This window comes from Pistacia vera, unplaced genomic scaffold (assembly GCF_008641045.1).
Source record: "Pistacia vera cultivar Batoury unplaced genomic scaffold, PisVer_v2 Contig570, whole genome shotgun sequence".
In the NCBI taxonomy this organism is placed as follows: Eukaryota; Viridiplantae; Streptophyta; class Magnoliopsida; order Sapindales; family Anacardiaceae; genus Pistacia; species Pistacia vera.
Genome location: NW_022196413.1, coordinates 68976 through 88542, shown reverse-complemented (window position 1 = coordinate 88542; position 19567 = coordinate 68976). Strand labels below are relative to the sequence as shown.

The 19567-nt window shown below is 35.8% G+C and overlaps 1 protein-coding gene across 2 annotated transcripts; it reads left to right on the top strand.

Moving 5' to 3' along the window:
• The first annotated feature begins 387 nt into the window (after nucleotides 1-387).
• On the top strand, nucleotides 388-10960 carry LOC116108977. 2 transcript variants are annotated; one of them, XM_031395214.1, is made up of 5 exons: nucleotides 388-1143; nucleotides 1822-2567; nucleotides 2649-2738; nucleotides 9635-10366; nucleotides 10492-10960. In XM_031395214.1, exons 1-5 carry the CDS (start codon nucleotides 1035-1037, stop codon nucleotides 10552-10554), a joined length of 1740 nt encoding a protein of 579 aa, XP_031251074.1. In that variant the 5' UTR covers nucleotides 388-1034; the 3' UTR covers nucleotides 10555-10960. The 2 variants fall into 2 exon arrangements, with proteins under 2 accessions (XP_031251074.1, XP_031251075.1); XM_031395215.1 differs by lacking the exons at nucleotides 388-1143; nucleotides 1822-2567; nucleotides 2649-2738 and adding exons at nucleotides 5453-6275; nucleotides 6357-6446.
• Nucleotides 10961-19567: the final 8607 nt, after the last annotated feature.

Sequence of the window (19567 nt, the reverse complement as noted above, 5' to 3'; positions counted from 1 at the left end):
TCCATAAAACTCCCTTCTATCTCGTTTATTCATCTTCGTCTTAACGCCGCTATCTCAGTAATTGTGTCCTCAACACGGTTTATTTTTCTTCTTTTTAAATTCTATACACACACTGTTTTCTCTATTTTTCTATTCATTTTTAATTTTCGCTCATTTTTATTCGCTGAATTACAGTTCATAGTACTTGAAACACCCGGCGTTGACAGGCGTACGATTGCCTTTCATCTCTTTTATTGGGTTTGGGTTGGTTCTAATCCAAAAGTTGAGGGTTAGTTTCCGCAATTGCTTGAAATTATCATCCAAATATTCTCTGTGAAGAATTATATTTTTTGGGGAGTCTTGTTTCAGTGATATGGGTTAGAGTTGTTTAGGTTTTGAGTTGTTTGGTTGTTTAGCAGAATGGGTTTGTGTTGTTGTTGTAGCATTGCATTGTTTTGTTCTTCATTATTGAAAGGGTAAGGGTAAGAGTGTTCTGAGACTATATTAGTTTGGTTTAGCAGGGATGAGGGTCTTCATTGTTTGCTGAAGAACCCTAGAATTAGCATTTCTAACAGAATTCATTTGTTTTTTTTTTTAAACGAAATTGCTTTTCGGAGAAGCCCTTTTGAATTCAAGTTCTTTTTGTTGACATGACTCAGAGGAATTTTCTAGTTTTTGGATATTGATTGGCTAAATGGCTGGTTGGTTGGCTGATTGATTGATTGAAGTTGTTGTTGGCTCAAGAATTTGTTGTGTTAAGAAGTGAAAGTTGTACGGAGAGAACATATAAAACCCTAATTTTTTTCAGTGTACATAACATTTTGGAAAATTTTTGGTTTGAAAATTTTTGATTGACCCAAATAGTTTTTGTATTTCGCGGGTGGATGTGAGTGGGATTTTAAGAAAGGGAGAGTGTGTTGAAGGTGAAATTTGGTGGGTTTTTGAAGAAACTGAAAGTCGCTGTTTAGTGATTGCTTTTTGAGGGAATATAGGAACTTACGTGGAAGAAGAATTTGTTTTTGTTTTCTTCTATGTGATCATGTTTAGTAATCGTGATGGAAAGAAGTGAGCCTGCGTTAGTGCCAGAATGGTTGAAAAACAGCGGAAGTGTCACTGGTGGTGGCAGTGCAAGCCACCATTTTGCGTCACAGAATTCGTATTCAGGTAAACTTGTTTACTTGACATATAGGCTATAGGATTGTTTACCTAATGTTTGGTTGCAGTTGAAGTTTGGGATGGAAATGATGGATGAAAATTCGAACCTCTATTTGATGTTTTATGGTTTACAGGTGTCTTGTTAAGGCTTTTGCCAGCCTTAAGGGTTTTATTGATGTTTATTAAAACAGTATCTCGAATTCTGCGAGTGTCATTATGTAGATGCTTAATTTACCACGTGCCACGTGAGAGGAATAAAATTCTCCTTTTATTGTTTTAATGTCCATATGTTACCATTGAAATTTCTCAAAATGTGCAGAGTATTGACTTTCTTGCAAAATTTCTACAAATAGAGTTAAGGACATTCAAAAACTTATCAGAAACTGTTAAAGCCAGTTTTTTTCGTTTTTGTGGTAGATTTAGCTGTAATCTTGGAAATTTTTTTTTTTTTTTTTTTTAATCAATAACACGCTTTTAAATTTTATTCTTGTGGAGAAACTTCCTCTGAGATACAATCTTGATTTTCTCTGTTATGTTTCTGGTAGTGATGTTTCTCGAAGTGAAAACAAAATTTAAATTTAATTTTTCCATTCCATTTCACATACATTTTAGCTATCAAATTGAATATATTTGAGCTTTCTGATTGACATTCAGATAAAATATCCTAACGATGTTTCTCTATTATAGACGATCATTTTGTGTCGAAACATGCAAGGAATAGGTCATCTCTGAGCAGTGATTACAATATAGGCCCCACAGTTGGTTCTGATAGGTCTACTTCTTATTTTCGCTGGAGTACTAGTAGTAACGGTTCTAGTCACCTGCGATCATATAGTAATTTTGGTAGAAATTACCATGATAGGGATTGGGAGAAGGACATTAACAATCATTGTGATACAGATAAATCAGGTTTGGGGAATCGACAGTGCTATGAACTTCCTGACGCACTGGGTAGCATCTTACCAAGTAGGTTTGAGAAAGAAAAATTACAACATTCGCAGTCTATTGTTACTGGAAAACAGGGTGATATGTGGCAAAGGAAGGTGGCAGGTGACTTGACCAATTCCAATAGAGGCAGTTACAACAATGCCAAAGGTTTTTTAAACCGCAGTAGTGTTATTAGCAATGTGGACAAAACTGCATTTGAACGGGATTTCCCCTCACTTGGAGTTGAAGAAAGACAAGGTGGCTCAGAAATTGGAAGAGTCTCATCTCCTGGATTGAGTACTGCCATTCAGACAGCACAGACTATTGGAGGTGATGTCTGGACTTCTGCACTAGCAGAGGTACCAGTGATTATAGGAAGCAGGAGTACTACATCTATGCAGCAAAATGTTTCTGTAACCTCTGTTTCTGTGTCTCCAGCCCCTTCAACGGGGCTCAATATGGCTGAAACATTGGTTCAGGGTCCTCGAGCTCAAACGCTTCCCCAGGTAACTTTAATATCTTTCTGCATGTTTAGGCATTTGTTAGAATATATATTCATGCTAACATGTTGTCATGCTGTTTTCTAGTTGTCTGTTGGAACTCAGAGGCTTGAAGAGTTGGCTATTAAGCAATCAAGGCAACTAATTCCCATGACTCCATCCATGCCTAAAACTTTGGTAAGAGCTGAAGTGTCTTTTATTATTTATAAATGCACGGTTTAGGGTATATCTATGTAGTCTTCCACTTTGTTGCTTGTAAATTTTTGAAGATTTCCATTGCACTTTTGGTGGTCTTCTTGGTGGATTTTAGTGAGAATACTTTAATCATACTTCCTGAATTCGCTGGATAATTTATTCTAGGGAAAATATTGCTGACAGTTGCCTTTACCTCTTAGGTTTCCCTCTTGTAAGCCTTAAATAGCATGTGGAGTTAGGGCGTAGACAAGACATCTTGAATCCTGAATTTGTTAATGCTTCTTTTCCGATAGTGTGAATGGCACAAATGGTTGATACTTACTGCCATTTCAGTCTGTATGGTTCTCATTATTTTTATTACTCTCATTGTCATCATCATCATTTTTAGTGCTATTAAACATTGAAAGGTTGTGTGGATAATTATAAAATATGGATGTGGGATCACTTCATGTGCTCTATAAATTCCGTTGGCAGTAAATGTTATATCTTGCTTGGAAACCCCTGCCTATTGTTAAGTGCAATACTAGTGTCCTTCACCAGTGATGCCTATTTGGATAAACAAAGTTGTGCGCCAATTTATCAAGGAAAGCACTAATATGAATATGCTTGTTGTTATTCACTTTATATGTTGTTTATGTCTGATATGTTAAATACATAAAACACCTATATGGCCATTACTTCGCTCCTATATTTTGTATGATTCAGTGCAAGTTACATTGTGTCTCGATCTAAAGATTATGGTTTAATTAGTCAATTGCAATTCGGAAATCTCTATTATAAGTTGTTTCTCAATATCAAAACAATTTCATATCATGTAGAAGAAGTGATGATTTATTTTTAATTAACTTTCATTTAACTCCAGTTTCCATTAGCTATTTTGGAACACTAAGTTGTTGTCCAATTGCTGGTCTTGTAATTAAGACAATTAGCTTCTTGCTAATTGTAGCTTCATCTTTCCTGGTAACTGATGGTTTATCCTGGTGTTAAGAGTAACATTTTGAAGTGTCTTATAAACATTTTGATTCCTAAATATAAAACTAAACTTCAACATGGCTAGGCATGGTGCGGCTGCCACGCATTGCTCAAGCATGTATGTGGTTGACACCTGTGAGAGTTGATTAAGCGGGTGGTCCCTTCCCCCACCCTCACTCTCACATCATGTGGTGGTCGCGTCTCTTATTGGCATAGCACGGTAGCCGCTTCTTACCCTGTGGATCCAGTTGCTACAACGAATTTGTAAACCTGTGAAGAGATTGATGAGAAAAAGTGTTTTAAATCTCTTCACAACTTTACAACTTTGATCCGGCAGCTGGATCCACGCACATATTTTGTGGGTGTTTATTTTTTGTTTCATCATGGAAGAATCTCTTTCTCATTTTTATGATGGATATGTCTGTTAGTTGGCTTTCATGTGTTTTAGGTTTTACTTAGAAATTTCCATTGGGAAATAGTTTGCTTTGACAAACATTTCGTAAGTGTTTTCCTGATTTTGAAAATATATATCACTTCTTTTTTTTATTCTGATAAGTTTATTATTGCTTGTTTTTATTGGAAACGGTAGCTTATGAATTTGGTTTAATAAGAAACTATTAATTTTTTATGGTTTAAGTGCCGGTGCTACATAAATTATTGTGTTAATTTTATTGCCTCTTTTCTGTGTGAAGATGGGAGAAAATATTTTATGCTCCATGTGTTTATTTTCTATCTTGTGCCTCATGCCTATATACGAACCCTTGACTTGTTAAATTAAAATATTTAGATCTTAAACAATTTTGAAATCATTCTTTTGGTCATAGAGTCGGAGGAGATGGTGCTATCTGAAATAAGGCCTGTGATAAAAAATGGTAGTGAAGGTAATTATCTATCTTTAAATGCATGGCATTTGTTGATCAGTGTTGGGGAGGCAGTTGGTTTGTCTATTTTTTAACTAAAGAACTTTAGTAATGAATGATTCCTATTATTCATGCTTTATTAAATATACAAATATTTCATGTGTATCCATAGGGCATGGTTATACTGGTGGTGTCCTTGAATTAATTTGCAAAACCATTTATCCTTGTTAACTGATGAAGTAGGATAGTATTTTTCATGAACTTGGAAGTTTGTATGATATTAGAGTCAATATTTGTTTAGATTACTATGATGTAGTAAAAGTATATGCTGTTTGTCAATTTCTTGACAATGTACTTGTTCATAGATGAACCTACATTAGCTAATACAGGTGGAAAATCAAAGGTTATAATGAGAATCTAGTTAAAACTTAGTGTTAGAACATTACTTATTTCTTTTTAATTTATGGAATCAGAGTTTGAAGACTCTTCCTTGGAGAGAGATAGGTCATGATTTTGGTTCTGCCAAGAATGTTACTCAGAGTTGCAGACTCGTGGATAATCTAGACAGCTAGCCTGTAAAAGTGCTCCTTTTTGTGCCATTTTTGTTAAGTGGACTAGGCAGTTTTTTGAAGGGAAAATATAAGATGGGTGATCTTAAGGTTGTGATTTCTTAGATTCTCTACATTCCCAAATTTTTTTTTTTTTTTTTTTTAATCAATAACACGCTTTTAAATTTTATTCTTGTGGAGAAACTTCCTCTGAGATACAATCTTGATTTTCTCTGTTATGTTTCTGGTAGTGATGTTTCTCGAAGTGAAAACAAAATTTAAATTTAATTTTTCCATTCCATTTCACATACATTTTAGCTATCAAATTGAATATATTTGAGCTTTCTGATTGACATTCAGATAAAATATCCTAACGATGTTTCTCTATTATAGACGATCATTTTGTGTCGAAACATGCAAGGAATAGGTCATCTCTGAGCAGTGATTACAATATAGGCCCCACAGTTGGTTCTGATAGGTCTACTTCTTATTTTCGCTGGAGTACTAGTAGTAACGGTTCTAGTCACCTGCGATCATATAGTAATTTTGGTAGAAATTACCATGATAGGGATTGGGAGAAGGACATTAACAATCATTGTGATACAGATAAATCAGGTTTGGGGAATCGACAGTGCTATGAACTTCCTGACGCACTGGGTAGCATCTTACCAAGTAGGTTTGAGAAAGAAAAATTACAACATTCGCAGTCTATTGTTACTGGAAAACAGGGTGATATGTGGCAAAGGAAGGTGGCAGGTGACTTGACCAATTCCAATAGAGGCAGTTACAACAATGCCAAAGGTTTTTTAAACCGCAGTAGTGTTATTAGCAATGTGGACAAAACTGCATTTGAACGGGATTTCCCCTCACTTGGAGTTGAAGAAAGACAAGGTGGCTCAGAAATTGGAAGAGTCTCATCTCCTGGATTGAGTACTGCCATTCAGACAGCACAGACTATTGGAGGTGATGTCTGGACTTCTGCACTAGCAGAGGTACCAGTGATTATAGGAAGCAGGAGTACTACATCTATGCAGCAAAATGTTTCTGTAACCTCTGTTTCTGTGTCTCCAGCCCCTTCAACGGGGCTCAATATGGCTGAAACATTGGTTCAGGGTCCTCGAGCTCAAACGCTTCCCCAGGTAACTTTAATATCTTTCTGCATGTTTAGGCATTTGTTAGAATATATATTCATGCTAACATGTTGTCATGCTGTTTTCTAGTTGTCTGTTGGAACTCAGAGGCTTGAAGAGTTGGCTATTAAGCAATCAAGGCAACTAATTCCCATGACTCCATCCATGCCTAAAACTTTGGTAAGAGCTGAAGTGTCTTTTATTATTTATAAATGCACGGTTTAGGGTATATCTATGTAGTCTTCCACTTTGTTGCTTGTAAATTTTTGAAGATTTCCATTGCACTTTTGGTGGTCTTCTTGGTGGATTTTAGTGAGAATACTTTAATCATACTTCCTGAATTCGCTGGATAATTTATTCTAGGGAAAATATTGCTGACAGTTGCCTTTACCTCTTAGGTTTCCCTCTTGTAAGCCTTAAATAGCATGTGGAGTTAGGGCGTAGACAAGACATCTTGAATCCTGAATTTGTTAATGCTTCTTTTCCGATAGTGTGAATGGCACAAATGGTTGATACTTACTGCCATTTCAGTCTGTATGGTTCTCATTATTTTTATTACTCTCATTGTCATCATCATCATTTTTAGTGCTATTAAACATTGAAAGGTTGTGTGGATAATTATAAAATATGGATGTGGGATCACTTCATGTGCTCTATAAATTCCGTTGGCAGTAAATGTTATATCTTGCTTGGAAACCCCTGCCTATTGTTAAGTGCAATACTAGTGTCCTTCACCAGTGATGCCTATTTGGATAAACAAAGTTGTGCGCCAATTTATCAAGGAAAGCACTAATATGAATATGCTTGTTGTTATTCACTTTATATGTTGTTTATGTCTGATATGTTAAATACATAAAACACCTATATGGCCATTACTTCGCTCCTATATTTTGTATGATTCAGTGCAAGTTACATTGTGTCTCGATCTAAAGATTATGGTTTAATTAGTCAATTGCAATTCGGAAATCTCTATTATAAGTTGTTTCTCAATATCAAAACAATTTCATATCATGTAGAAGAAGTGATGATTTATTTTTAATTAACTTTCATTTAACTCCAGTTTCCATTAGCTATTTTGGAACACTAAGTTGTTGTCCAATTGCTGGTCTTGTAATTAAGACAATTAGCTTCTTGCTAATTGTAGCTTCATCTTTCCTGGTAACTGATGGTTTATCCTGGTGTTAAGAGTAACATTTTGAAGTGTCTTATAAACATTTTGATTCCTAAATATAAAACTAAACTTCAACATGGCTAGGCATGGTGCGGCTGCCACGCATTGCTCAAGCATGTATGTGGTTGACACCTGTGAGAGTTGATTAAGCGGGTGGTCCCTTCCCCCACCCTCACTCTCACATCATGTGGTGGTCGCGTCTCTTATTGGCATAGCACGGTAGCCGCTTCTTACCCTGTGGATCCAGTTGCTACAACGAATTTGTAAACCTGTGAAGAGATTGATGAGAAAAAGTGTTTTAAATCTCTTCACAACTTTACAACTTTGATCCGGCAGCTGGATCCACGCACATATTTTGTGGGTGTTTATTTTTTGTTTCATCATGGAAGAATCTCTTTCTCATTTTTATGATGGATATGTCTGTTAGTTGGCTTTCATGTGTTTTAGGTTTTACTTAGAAATTTCCATTGGGAAATAGTTTGCTTTGACAAACATTTCGTAAGTGTTTTCCTGATTTTGAAAATATATATCACTTCTTTTTTTTATTCTGATAAGTTTATTATTGCTTGTTTTTATTGGAAACGGTAGCTTATGAATTTGGTTTAATAAGAAACTATTAATTTTTTATGGTTTAAGTGCCGGTGCTACATAAATTATTGTGTTAATTTTATTGCCTCTTTTCTGTGTGAAGATGGGAGAAAATATTTTATGCTCCATGTGTTTATTTTCTATCTTGTGCCTCATGCCTATATACGAACCCTTGACTTGTTAAATTAAAATATTTAGATCTTAAACAATTTTGAAATCATTCTTTTGGTCATAGAGTCGGAGGAGATGGTGCTATCTGAAATAAGGCCTGTGATAAAAAATGGTAGTGAAGGTAATTATCTATCTTTAAATGCATGGCATTTGTTGATCAGTGTTGGGGAGGCAGTTGGTTTGTCTATTTTTTAACTAAAGAACTTTAGTAATGAATGATTCCTATTATTCATGCTTTATTAAATATACAAATATTTCATGTGTATCCATAGGGCATGGTTATACTGGTGGTGTCCTTGAATTAATTTGCAAAACCATTTATCCTTGTTAACTGATGAAGTAGGATAGTATTTTTCATGAAGTTGGAAGTTTGTATGATATTAGAGTCAATATTTGTTTCGATTACTATCATGTAGTAAAAGTATATGTTGTTTGTCAATTTCTTGACAATGTACCTGTTCATAGATGAACCTACATTAGCTAATACAGGTGGAAAATCAAAGAGTATAATGAGAATCTAGTTAAAACTTAGTGTTAGAACATTATTTCTTTTTAATTTATGGAATCAGAGTTTGAAGACTCTTCCTTGGAGAGAGATAGGTCATGATTTTGGTTCTGCCAAGAATGTTACTCAGAGTTGCAGACTTGTGGATAATCTAAACAGCTAGCCTGTAAAAGTGCTCCTTTTTGTGCCATTTTTGTTAAGTGGACTAGGCAGTTTTTTGAAGGGAAAATATAAGATGGGTGATCTTAAGGTTGTGATTTCTTAGATTCTCTACATGTTTATCAACTTGGACTGTCTTTTTGTTTAATTTTAGTCTTGTAGAATCTCTCTTAAGTATTGCTGGTGTTGAATTGCATCCTCTACTGCCCTTTTAATTTAATAAAAAAGTGAACAAGAAGAAGAAGAAGAAGAAGAACAAGAAGAAGAAGAAGGAGAAAGGTCACATGGAAGTTTATGATTGGCTTCTATTTGTCCTTATCAGATAGAAGATCTTCTTCCATGTTAGATGATGAAGAAACGTCTATTCACCTATTTCTTTATTGTGAGGTAGCCAAATCTATAGCATAATGGGTTCGGAGCTCTATGAGTAAGGTTGAATGTGCTCTGAAGAAGACTGAGAGTAGCTTTCCATATCAAATTTTAAAATTATGTTCCCGGAAATTTTTCACCAGATAATAGTGATCACCATAAATTACGTTCTTCTATTAAATATTACCTGAATGTCTAATTTTGAAATAGTATAAGTGTTTAGTCATTTTCCCTTTTTTTAGTTGAAGCACTTGTAGTATTAATTAGATTTGGCTACAGAGCAAAATAAATGATTGTAGACATGTATTCTTATTTAGTGAGTTTTATTAACTTTTAATTTTTGATCATTTGTGTGTATTAGACACTTCACTTGGCTAGTTGGCTTATTGTTTAATTTCTCCTTAGGTGGTCAGCCCTTCTGAGAAATCAAAAGCCAAGGTTGTGCCGCAGCAGCAGCATCCATTGCACACTGTCAATAACATTCGTGGGGGGCCTGTAAGATGTGATAGTCCTAAAACATTTAACGAGGCCAGGCTTTGTGTCCTGAAACCATCTCGTGAAGTGAACAGTGTCTCTTCAACCACAAAGGATAGTTTAAGTCCCACTAACATAAGCAAAGTAGTGATTAGTCCACATGGCACTTCATCGCCTTCTGGTTCTGTTCCCTTTAGGAGCTCAGGCAACAGCCCAAAAAAGGGTGCCGAACGCAGTTCTGGTCCTCTCCGTGCAACCATTGAGAAGAGACCAACATCTCAAGCTCAGAGCAGGAATGATTTTTTCAACCTCTTGAAGAAGAAATCTTCTACAAACTCAACTTCTACTGTCCCAGATTCTTCATCCGTGTCAGAAAAATCTGGTGAAATTGTTACAGAAGATGCTGGTGAATCTGTTCCTCTTCAGGTTTCGGCGGATTCTTCCCCATTGTCAACCAACAATAGTGGTGGAATAACCCAAAATGGTGATGCTTATGATGGATCTCAGGTACGTCTTGGCAATGGAGAGAAACATTTGAGCCCTGATATGGTCCTTGATCCTGATGAGGAAGAGGCTGCCTTTTTGCGATCACTTGGTTGGGAGGAAAATGCTGGTGAAGATGAAGGCCTCACCGAGGAGGAGATAAGCACTTTTGTTAAGGAGGTAATACCTCTTCTTCTTTTTATCAACTTGTGCTCCTTGGTGGGTGATTGTCTCTATTGTCTTGTACATCTTGTAAAAGCAAGCTGGTTGTGTAACTTTGAGTTCTTTTTGTTGTTTGGTTTCAGTACATGAAATTGAGACCGTCCTCGAAGCTTCTCCACGGAATATTGGCCAACCATGCCATTTAACCCGCAGGATAGATGCAGTGGCGGTGCTTTGACTCACTGAGAGGTTTTATGAATTGAAAGAAAGAAAATTGTGGTTTGTTTTCTTGGTTCTTCGATTTCTTTTAAAGAGGTACAAAGGTTTGCAGAAGAGGGGATAGGAATAGGTTTTGTTTTGGTGTTGAGGATAAATAGTAATAGAAGATGGGGTTTCTCTTCTGAGTTTTTTCTGTGAGGGGGCACAATTACTGAAAAAGAAAAGAAGGTAGGTTTAGTTTTGTTTTGATGTTTATATTTGGAAAAATAATGCCATTATTCTTTTATAGACAATTGATTCCATCACCCCATTTATGTTTATTTTGTTTAGTAAAGGTTTTAAGAATATGAACGGTATTCCTTTTCATTACGATATTCTTGATGGTTTTAAGAATCTTGTGAGATTGTTTAAATGAAATGTATTTGATGTTATAAAAATCCTCTTTAAAATCTCTTAGAAAATAGAAATATGAAAAACCTCTTTATAAAAGTGGGTACTTAATAGTTTTTAATAACAAAAGATTTTAAGAAATCTTGTTTACTAGATAAATTAAATGACGGAAGTAATTTTTAGTTATTTATAAAAAGTTTCTTTAAACCATATTTGATGTCGAAAATATTATATAAATAGATTCCATCAAATTAGTTAGGGTTTTTCTTTCCACTATTTTTTCTGAATTTCAAAACATAATTAGGGTTTACCCAATTTCTCCATTAGGTCTTTTGTTTATACCCAATTTTTTCAATTTTAAATTTGAAGCTTAATTTTTCTTCTTCAAATTCACATTCATATGAGACTATTTTTTCCATAACTTTAGTAATATATTTTTATCAAACAAAGAATTATTCGAAATAACCAAAAAAAAAAAAAAAAAAAATGTTTCAATGATTTAGATTAGACTTAGTTTTATGATTAAGAATTAAAGTAAAAAAAAAAAATAAAAGAATGATATAAAATAGAGTTTGAATATATTTAAAAATTATTATATGATTTTTAATAATTTAAATTAAGGTTAAAATTGTTAAATAAAAACATATTTATAAGTGAAGAATGTAGAAAGTTTGTGTGGGTTCAATAGTGTACGTTAAGGCCCATATAAAAGTATTTATTGAAACATATAAAATTAAAAAAAAAAAAATCTAATAAAATTAGCTTATTTTGACCATGAACCTAAGATTTTGTCAAAATGGATTATTTCATTTCACATGGAGATCACTAAATTATAACTCTCCATGTGCTGCCAAATTTGCTTTTAAAAGAAAATATGTAAGGGAGAAGTGAGAGATTTTTTGATAAGAGAATAATATAAGAGCAAGAGAAATATACAAGACTTTTTTTCACAATGCTCCTCCTCCAACTAGAAGGAAAAGCCTTTATTTATAGAGAAGATTAACACATTGCATTCAAGACTCATAAATGAGCCATTTGATACATGAGTAGACTTTTTGACTTTTTTTTTTTTTTACATTTATTTGCCTACAATACTTGGCTTTTACAATTCATATGGAGGATATTACACTGAGTTGGCAAACTGTCATGTAGTCCATGACTATTTTACAGATAACATAAAGGACACAACTTTTTTGTTTTCAGACAGGCAGAACTTTAATCATCTGTCAGGTTTGTAACGTGCCACGAGTCCTCATCCTGGAAATCAAGACACCCATTGATTGAATCCAGTTAGCAGGGATTTGTCGAGAAGATGTATCTGGATGAGTATCCAGAGAAATGTCTAAAAACTGAGATGTTTGCTTTACAGAGGTACTTGGTGCATGCATGTACTATTGTCGCTTGGATTTATGAAGATAGTAATTATGAGATTATTGAACCTCTTCTTCTTGCATAGTATCTGGTTGTGAGTCTGGATACCACCATTTTGGATAATCTGAAGTGGCATTGAATTGAGCAATGATGGAATGTATGCATGTTTGTTTGGCTTGAAGTAATTTCTCAGTGTAGTCTAGAGGAAAGAGTTCCCACGGATCATCATCACGAAAGGATGGTCATATTTCATCTGGAATTATTTGATTTTTTTTCAAATTTTTTTTTTTTTTGAATTGATCTAGTCTCAACAGGATGGTCAAACATATTACAGATGAGATTATACGAATAAGACCGATGAAATGTGACTTGATGCTGTGCCATCGGATTTGATGGAGTGATGTCCGTGGAAAAACATGATAGACCATGCCATTTTGGTAGACATAGGACCTTTGTATTGGGCAAGTTGATGAGCAAACACAAACTTTTATTTTTCTAGGGTTTTAAACCATTTAAGAAAAGTCATCAAAGAGTGTAACTCAAAGGTTGAGGATGACTGGAATTGGGAAATTATTTTCAACATATGATGGACCGAGAATTGAATGGCAATGTGGTACTGGTGTAACATATACCAAAAGAATCATAATAATTCTTTCGAAAATATGATATCAAGACCTGGGGGTAAACAAAAGATTTTTGAAAAAGGGTAATTTGGATGGACACCTAACATGTTGAAGATTCTAGAGCGGACTTGAACGAAAAAATGTAAAATAGAGAAATATTTTAGAGAGATGAAATATAGAGCTAAAGAGTTCAAAGAGCAGAAAACTTTTTATTAACTGTCTAACTATATAGACAGAAGAACGCTGCACTTATATAGCAGGTACAAGAAGAACAAAATGTCACCGTATGATAGTCAAGAGTTAATCTTTTACAAAACAGACCCCAAGCTTTGATCTTTTACATAAACACCCTTCTCACTCACTTTTATACTCAATATTCTCCCTTAAACCAAAATACTTGATATTGATACAGTACTTGGAAACACTGTCTTACACCATCATTCTGCCTTATACCAACATTCCCTCGTAAGCTAGACACTCTTTAGCCTTATTCTACTTCCAAGTTCAGCCTTACTTTGCAGTAGCCTTTAATAGTCACCTATTCTTATTCTGCATTTTTTTCACCAATCTGAACATTTAACCATTCAATTACTTCTAATTCTAATCTGCATATTTGCTTCTTATTCTGCATATTTGCATGAATTTTCCAGCACAGTCAGGCCAACTACTCAACACATTTTAGACCAACAACTCATCACATTTCAGCCCAGCATATTTGCATGAATTTTCCAACATAGTCAGGCCAACTACTCAACACATTTTAGACCAACAACTCATCACATTTCAGCCTACCAACATTTCAACACATTTTCAGCAGAATCAAATCACCAACTCAACACATTGCAAACCAACAACTCATCACATTTCAGACTACGAACATTTCAACACATTTTCTAGCAGAATCAAATCAACAATTCAACACATTTTAGACCAACAACTCATCACATTTCAGTCAACCAACATTTCAACACAGGAAATGGCCACCAATCAGAACCAGAACACATTTATCCGTTACTCATGTTGATCATCACTAGCACACTCAACAGTTTCATCAGTAGGGAGTTCAGATGTTACAGTAAGGTTGTCCCGCAGCATGATAAATCTAGAGTTGGGGAGAGCTTTTGTTAATAGATCTGCAATTTGATATTCAGAGGCAATGTACTGAACATTTAACAGCTTCCTAGTCACCAAATCTCTAACAAAATGCACATCTATTTCTATGTGCTTTGTGTGAGCGTGAAAAACAGGGTTGGAAGAGAGTGCTCCAACACTCATGTTGTCACACCAAATGATTGGAATGTGACTAATATGAATTCTCAACTCTGAGAATAAATGTTGAATCCAGACCAGCTCCGTAGCAGCCTGACTAAGTGACCTATACTCAGCCTTTATGGATGACAATGCAACTACTTTTTGTTTCCAAGAGGACCACTAAACCAGATTACCACCTAAGAAAACACTGTAGCCACTGGTTGATCTCCTGTCAGTTTCATCCCCAACCCAATCGGTATCAGCAAAAGCTTCTAATTTGAATGGCAGTGTTTTAGTAAAAAGAATGTCATGGTGTAGAGTGCCTTTAACATATCTTAGGATCCTTTTGCAAGCTGTCCAATGAGCTTCAGTAGGCTGCTGTAGGAATTGGCTAAGCTTGTTTACCGTAAAATCTAAATCTGGTCTGGATAGGGTTAAGTATTGCAGGCCACCAATGATGCTTTTATATAGGGTAGGCTGATCAAACAGGTTACTGTCTTCTTTTCCAAGTCTAAGACCAGTAGCCATAGGGGTAGAGCAGGGTTTGGATTCTGCCATTCCAGCTTTTGTGAGAAGGTCTTGTGCATATTTGGTCTGAGTTAGGAGCAAACCATCTGCATTCCTTTTAACTTCAAATCCCAGAAAATATTGCACTGCCCCTAGAGCCTTTAGAGCAAATTTTTTATCCAAGTCAGCAACTAGAGTTGAGATAAGTTGAGTATCATTTCCTGTTACAAGAATATCATCTACATATACTAGTAGGTACACGAGAATAGAATCCTTCTTATAGAAGAATAAACTAACATCTGAAACTGAATTTTCAAAACCCCAATCAACCAATGCAGATTTTAATTTATCAAACCAAGCTCTAGGAGTTTATTTAAGTCCATAAAAGGCTTTATTTAGCCTACAAACCTGCTGTGGGTTGTGTTTACTCCTTGCACCACTAGAGTATCCTTCAGAAGGTAGCATGAATACCTTCTCTGTCAGGTCTCCATTCAGAAAAGCATTGTTGACATCCAACTGTTGAATGGGCCAATTATGATGCACTGCCAATGATAGCATAACCCTGATTGTGGCTACCTTTACCACTGGTGAAAATGTGTCAAAATAATCCACTATTGGGGTCTGTTGGAAGCCCTTAGTAACTAACCTTGCTTTGTATTTTTGCAAGGTTCCATCTAAATGTAGTTTGGTTTTGAAAACCCACTTGCATCCTACCACATTCATGCCTTCTTCATAAGGAACAAACTCCCAAGTATTGTTCCTTAACAAAGCCTGATATTCAGTGTCCATAGCATGCTTCCTTTCAGGACTTAGTAAAGCCTCTGTGAAAGTCTTGGGTTTTGAAAGTATAATAGGACTTGTAACAACAGCTTGATAGGCAATGTACTCAGGATTTGGTTTAGAATGGCCAGTTTTGGATCGGGTTAGCATGGGATGAGTATTCTGTGCTACAGTAGAGATATTAGGTAGAACCACCTCCAATTCAGTACCAGGAATACTATTATGAGACTAACATTGTGTATTGGATATAGGAGATAGGTTACCAAAAGATTGAAGTTGTTTGGCAGATTCAGAGGAGTTGAACTTAGCTATAGAGATAGTATCTGCAGGTGAATTATCACATAAGCCAACAGGTCTTGGAGAATCCGGTTCAGTCATAAGAATAGTTGGTGAAGGCTTGGATATGTCAGGATGTAACAGCTGAGTTGGAGCATCAAATTGTGTTGGCTGTGTTGAAGTAGACTTAATAGATTCAGTAGATAACTTAGAGTCCAGTTCAGTCATAAGAATAGTTGGTGAAGGCTTGGATATGTCAGGATGTAACAGCTGAGTTGGAGCATCAAATTGTGTTGGCTGTGTTGAAGTAGACTTAATAGATTCAGTAGATAACTTAGAGTCCAGTTCAGTCATAAGAATAGTTGGTGAAGGCTTGGATATGTCAAGATGTAACAGCTGAGTTGGAGCATCATATTGTGTTGGCTATGTTGAAGCAGACTCAATAGATTTAGTATATAACTTTTCATCAGCAGATGTTGTTGGTATATACCAAGGCACAGTAGAACCACTAACGGCAGAAGTGGTTAGTGAACCAAGAGCAGCAGTTGTAGAGAAAGCAGAATCAGTTTTAAAAGGGAAATCCACCTCATTGAACTTGACTTGTTTCACAATATACACTCTCCTAGTAGATGTAAGGCAAAGATATCCCTTATGAGAAAGGCTGTAACCAAGAAAGCACACTTTTCAGTGTGATAGGTGAGCTTATGTTTGTGATAAGGTCTTAGATAAGGATAGCAACTGTATCCGAAAACTCTCAACTCTGGGTAAACAGGTTCCGGGTGAAACAAGGTGAAGTATGGTGATGAGAAATTAAGGACTGAGGTAGGTAATCTGTTGAGAATGTAGGTTGTTGTGCTAAAAACTGCCCACCAATATTTTAAAGGCATTCCTGCATGTGCTAGAAGAGACAAACCAAACTCTGTAATGCACCTTTGCTTCCTCTCAACTCGCCCATTCTGTTGGTGTAAATAAGGACATGAATGCCTAAACATAATCCCATGTAGCTGTAGATAACTAGTAAATGTCCTATACTCTCTTCCCCAATCAGTTTGCCTACACTTCAATTGATATCCTAGTTGTTTCTCTATAAAACAATGGAATTGTACAAATGTAGAATATGATTCAGATTTAAGTTTCAGAGGGTATATCCAAGTAAACCTACTAACCACAAAAATGATGTAATATCTGAATCCCTCTTTAGAATTAACTGGAGCTGGTCCCCACAAATCTGAATACACTATCTCTAAAGGGACTTTGGCCCGAATCTAAAATAGGAAATGTACATTACTGCAATTTACCATATTGACATGCCTCACAAAAAAAATCTTTATTTCCAGTCAAGGATTGTCTTACATTCATCTTATTCAAAACAATATGAAGTGTCTTCACATTTACATGACCTAGTCTTGCATGCCATAGCATGAACATATCTGCATTAGTAGTCTTATTTATATGTCTAGGAACATGATGAGCATTAGGAGAATCAGCAGTTGCAGCTTTATTGACTAGAGAAGTGGATGACAACAATGCAGTAGGTGAGCAAGAGGAAGAATCCGAGGGTGAACCACCAGCTTGCGTGAACACAAGTTGATATAGTCCATTCTTGATTCTGCCTTGAAGTAGAACAACTTTACTGTGTTTGTCCTTTACCAAACAACAATCAGAGTGAAACTCCACAATCACACCATTATCCTTAGTAATTTGGGAAATACTAAGCAGATTTTTCGCAATTTTGGGCACACACAACACATCCTTAAGGTGAATCAATCTATTTGCATCATATGAATGTATTAGCATCATACTTGAATGATTAATGGGAAAAGATTCCCCATTACCAACCTGCACTTTAGAGTCTCCTCCATGGGCAGATTTGAGCATCAAATTTGATGCATCAGCTGTCATATGACTTGAGGCGCCAGAATCCATATACCAAGCCTTGTCTTGAAGAGTCTGAGGTGTAGCAGTGGTTTGATAGGATATTGGTGATGTAAGAGAGGCAATATCCACAGTTGTTGATAGATGAATACCATAAGGATTTGCAGGAGAATTGTGTTGAAAACCAGGACAAGGATTGTGTTGAAAACCAAGACCAGAGGAATTCTTGGGCATTGCAGGAACTGAGTAGTCATGGAATCCACCAAAGTAATTGGTTGGAACCAAGGTATTAGTGTTGTTTGGTGTGAAATGGTTAGCAAATAAGGCTTGAGCAGGGTCTCCAGGTCCTTCAGCTGGAGTATTTGAGGAAAGAGCTTGTGAAACGTAGACATTAGCATTGACTTGTGTTTGAGGATTATAGGGAGCAAAGCCCTGATACTCTTGATCGAATCTGTGATAGCACTGTATGGCTGAGTGTCCTAGTTTGCACACACTTGGCAAATCAACCTTGGTTTAAAGTAACCCCGACCTCTACCTCTGCCTCTAACCATGTTGTTGCTAAACTGAAAACCTCCAGAATTAAAAGGTTAAGTATTAGGTAGATAACCAGGTCTGTTAAAAGTTGTTCCTTGGTCGTTATTGTTCTCAAGATCAACATTGCCAACATTACCAACTGCAGAATGTATGATACCAGGAGTAGGAATACCATAGTTCATGTTATTCTGATAGCCATAGCTGAGAGTAGAACCTGGAGGATTTTGTACTGGTACTTTGTGAATAGGTGTACTATTTAGTGGATAAGCAGCAGATGAGTTACCATTTCCTTGTTTTGATGCAAAAAGAGCTGAGTTAAAATGCTCATGAAGGTTTGCCATAGCATAATGTTGTCGTTCTAACCTCATTTCATGCTTGTGAAGCCTGAATTGAGCTTTTTGAATACTAGCAGTGCTACTATTATAAGTTAGGCTCGCCACTACTACATCATATTCTGGTCCAAGACCATCCAGAATATACAACAAAAGCTCCTTATCACTAAGATTAACACCACTATCCACTAATTCATCTCCTAATTCTTTCATCTTAAGCACATATTCATTGATACTCAAGTCACCTTTCTTCGTTGTTTGTAACATGTTTCTAAGATGCAGAGTCCTAGCTTTAGAATAAGATTGAAAATGTAGCTCCAAGGTATTCCATATTTCATAAGAGCTGGTACACTTAGCAACGTGTCTAAACATGGATTTAGAAATTGACGATAAAAGCCAGCTTACTAAGAACTGGTCTATCTTTTTCCAACTGAAAAATTTAAGGTTTGGTTCTTTTAATAATTCCTCAGATTCAGTAGATTTTCTAACTTGAAACATAGGTGGACAAATTTTCTCACCTGTAATGAAACCGTCAAGCTCACGGGATGCTAGAGCTGGAAAGATTTGAGATTTCCAGTGACTGTAATTTCTTTCCACAAGCTTTACTGAAATTGTGGGAAGTGTGGCATGCATTGCTGAATTGTTTGCTTTGGCACATCCAGCTTGCTCCATTTCTGATTTTGAAGAAATATTGGAAGATCCAGGATTCAATTGAGCTATTAACGTTTGTCTTATAGCTTTGATACCATGAAGATTCTAGAGCGGACTTGAATGAAAAATGTAAAACAGAGAAATATTTGAGAGAGACGAAATACAGAGCTAAAGAGTTTAAGAGCAGAAAACTTTTTATTAACTGTCTAACTATACAGGCAGAAGAACGCTGCACTTATATAGCAGCTACAAGAAGAACAAAACGTCATCGTATAAGAGTCAAGTGTTATACTCAATATTCTCCCTTAAACCAAAATACTTGATATTGATACAGTACTTGGAAACATTGTTTTACACCATCATTCTGCTTTATACCAACACATATCATACATGGATTGTCCACATTTTTC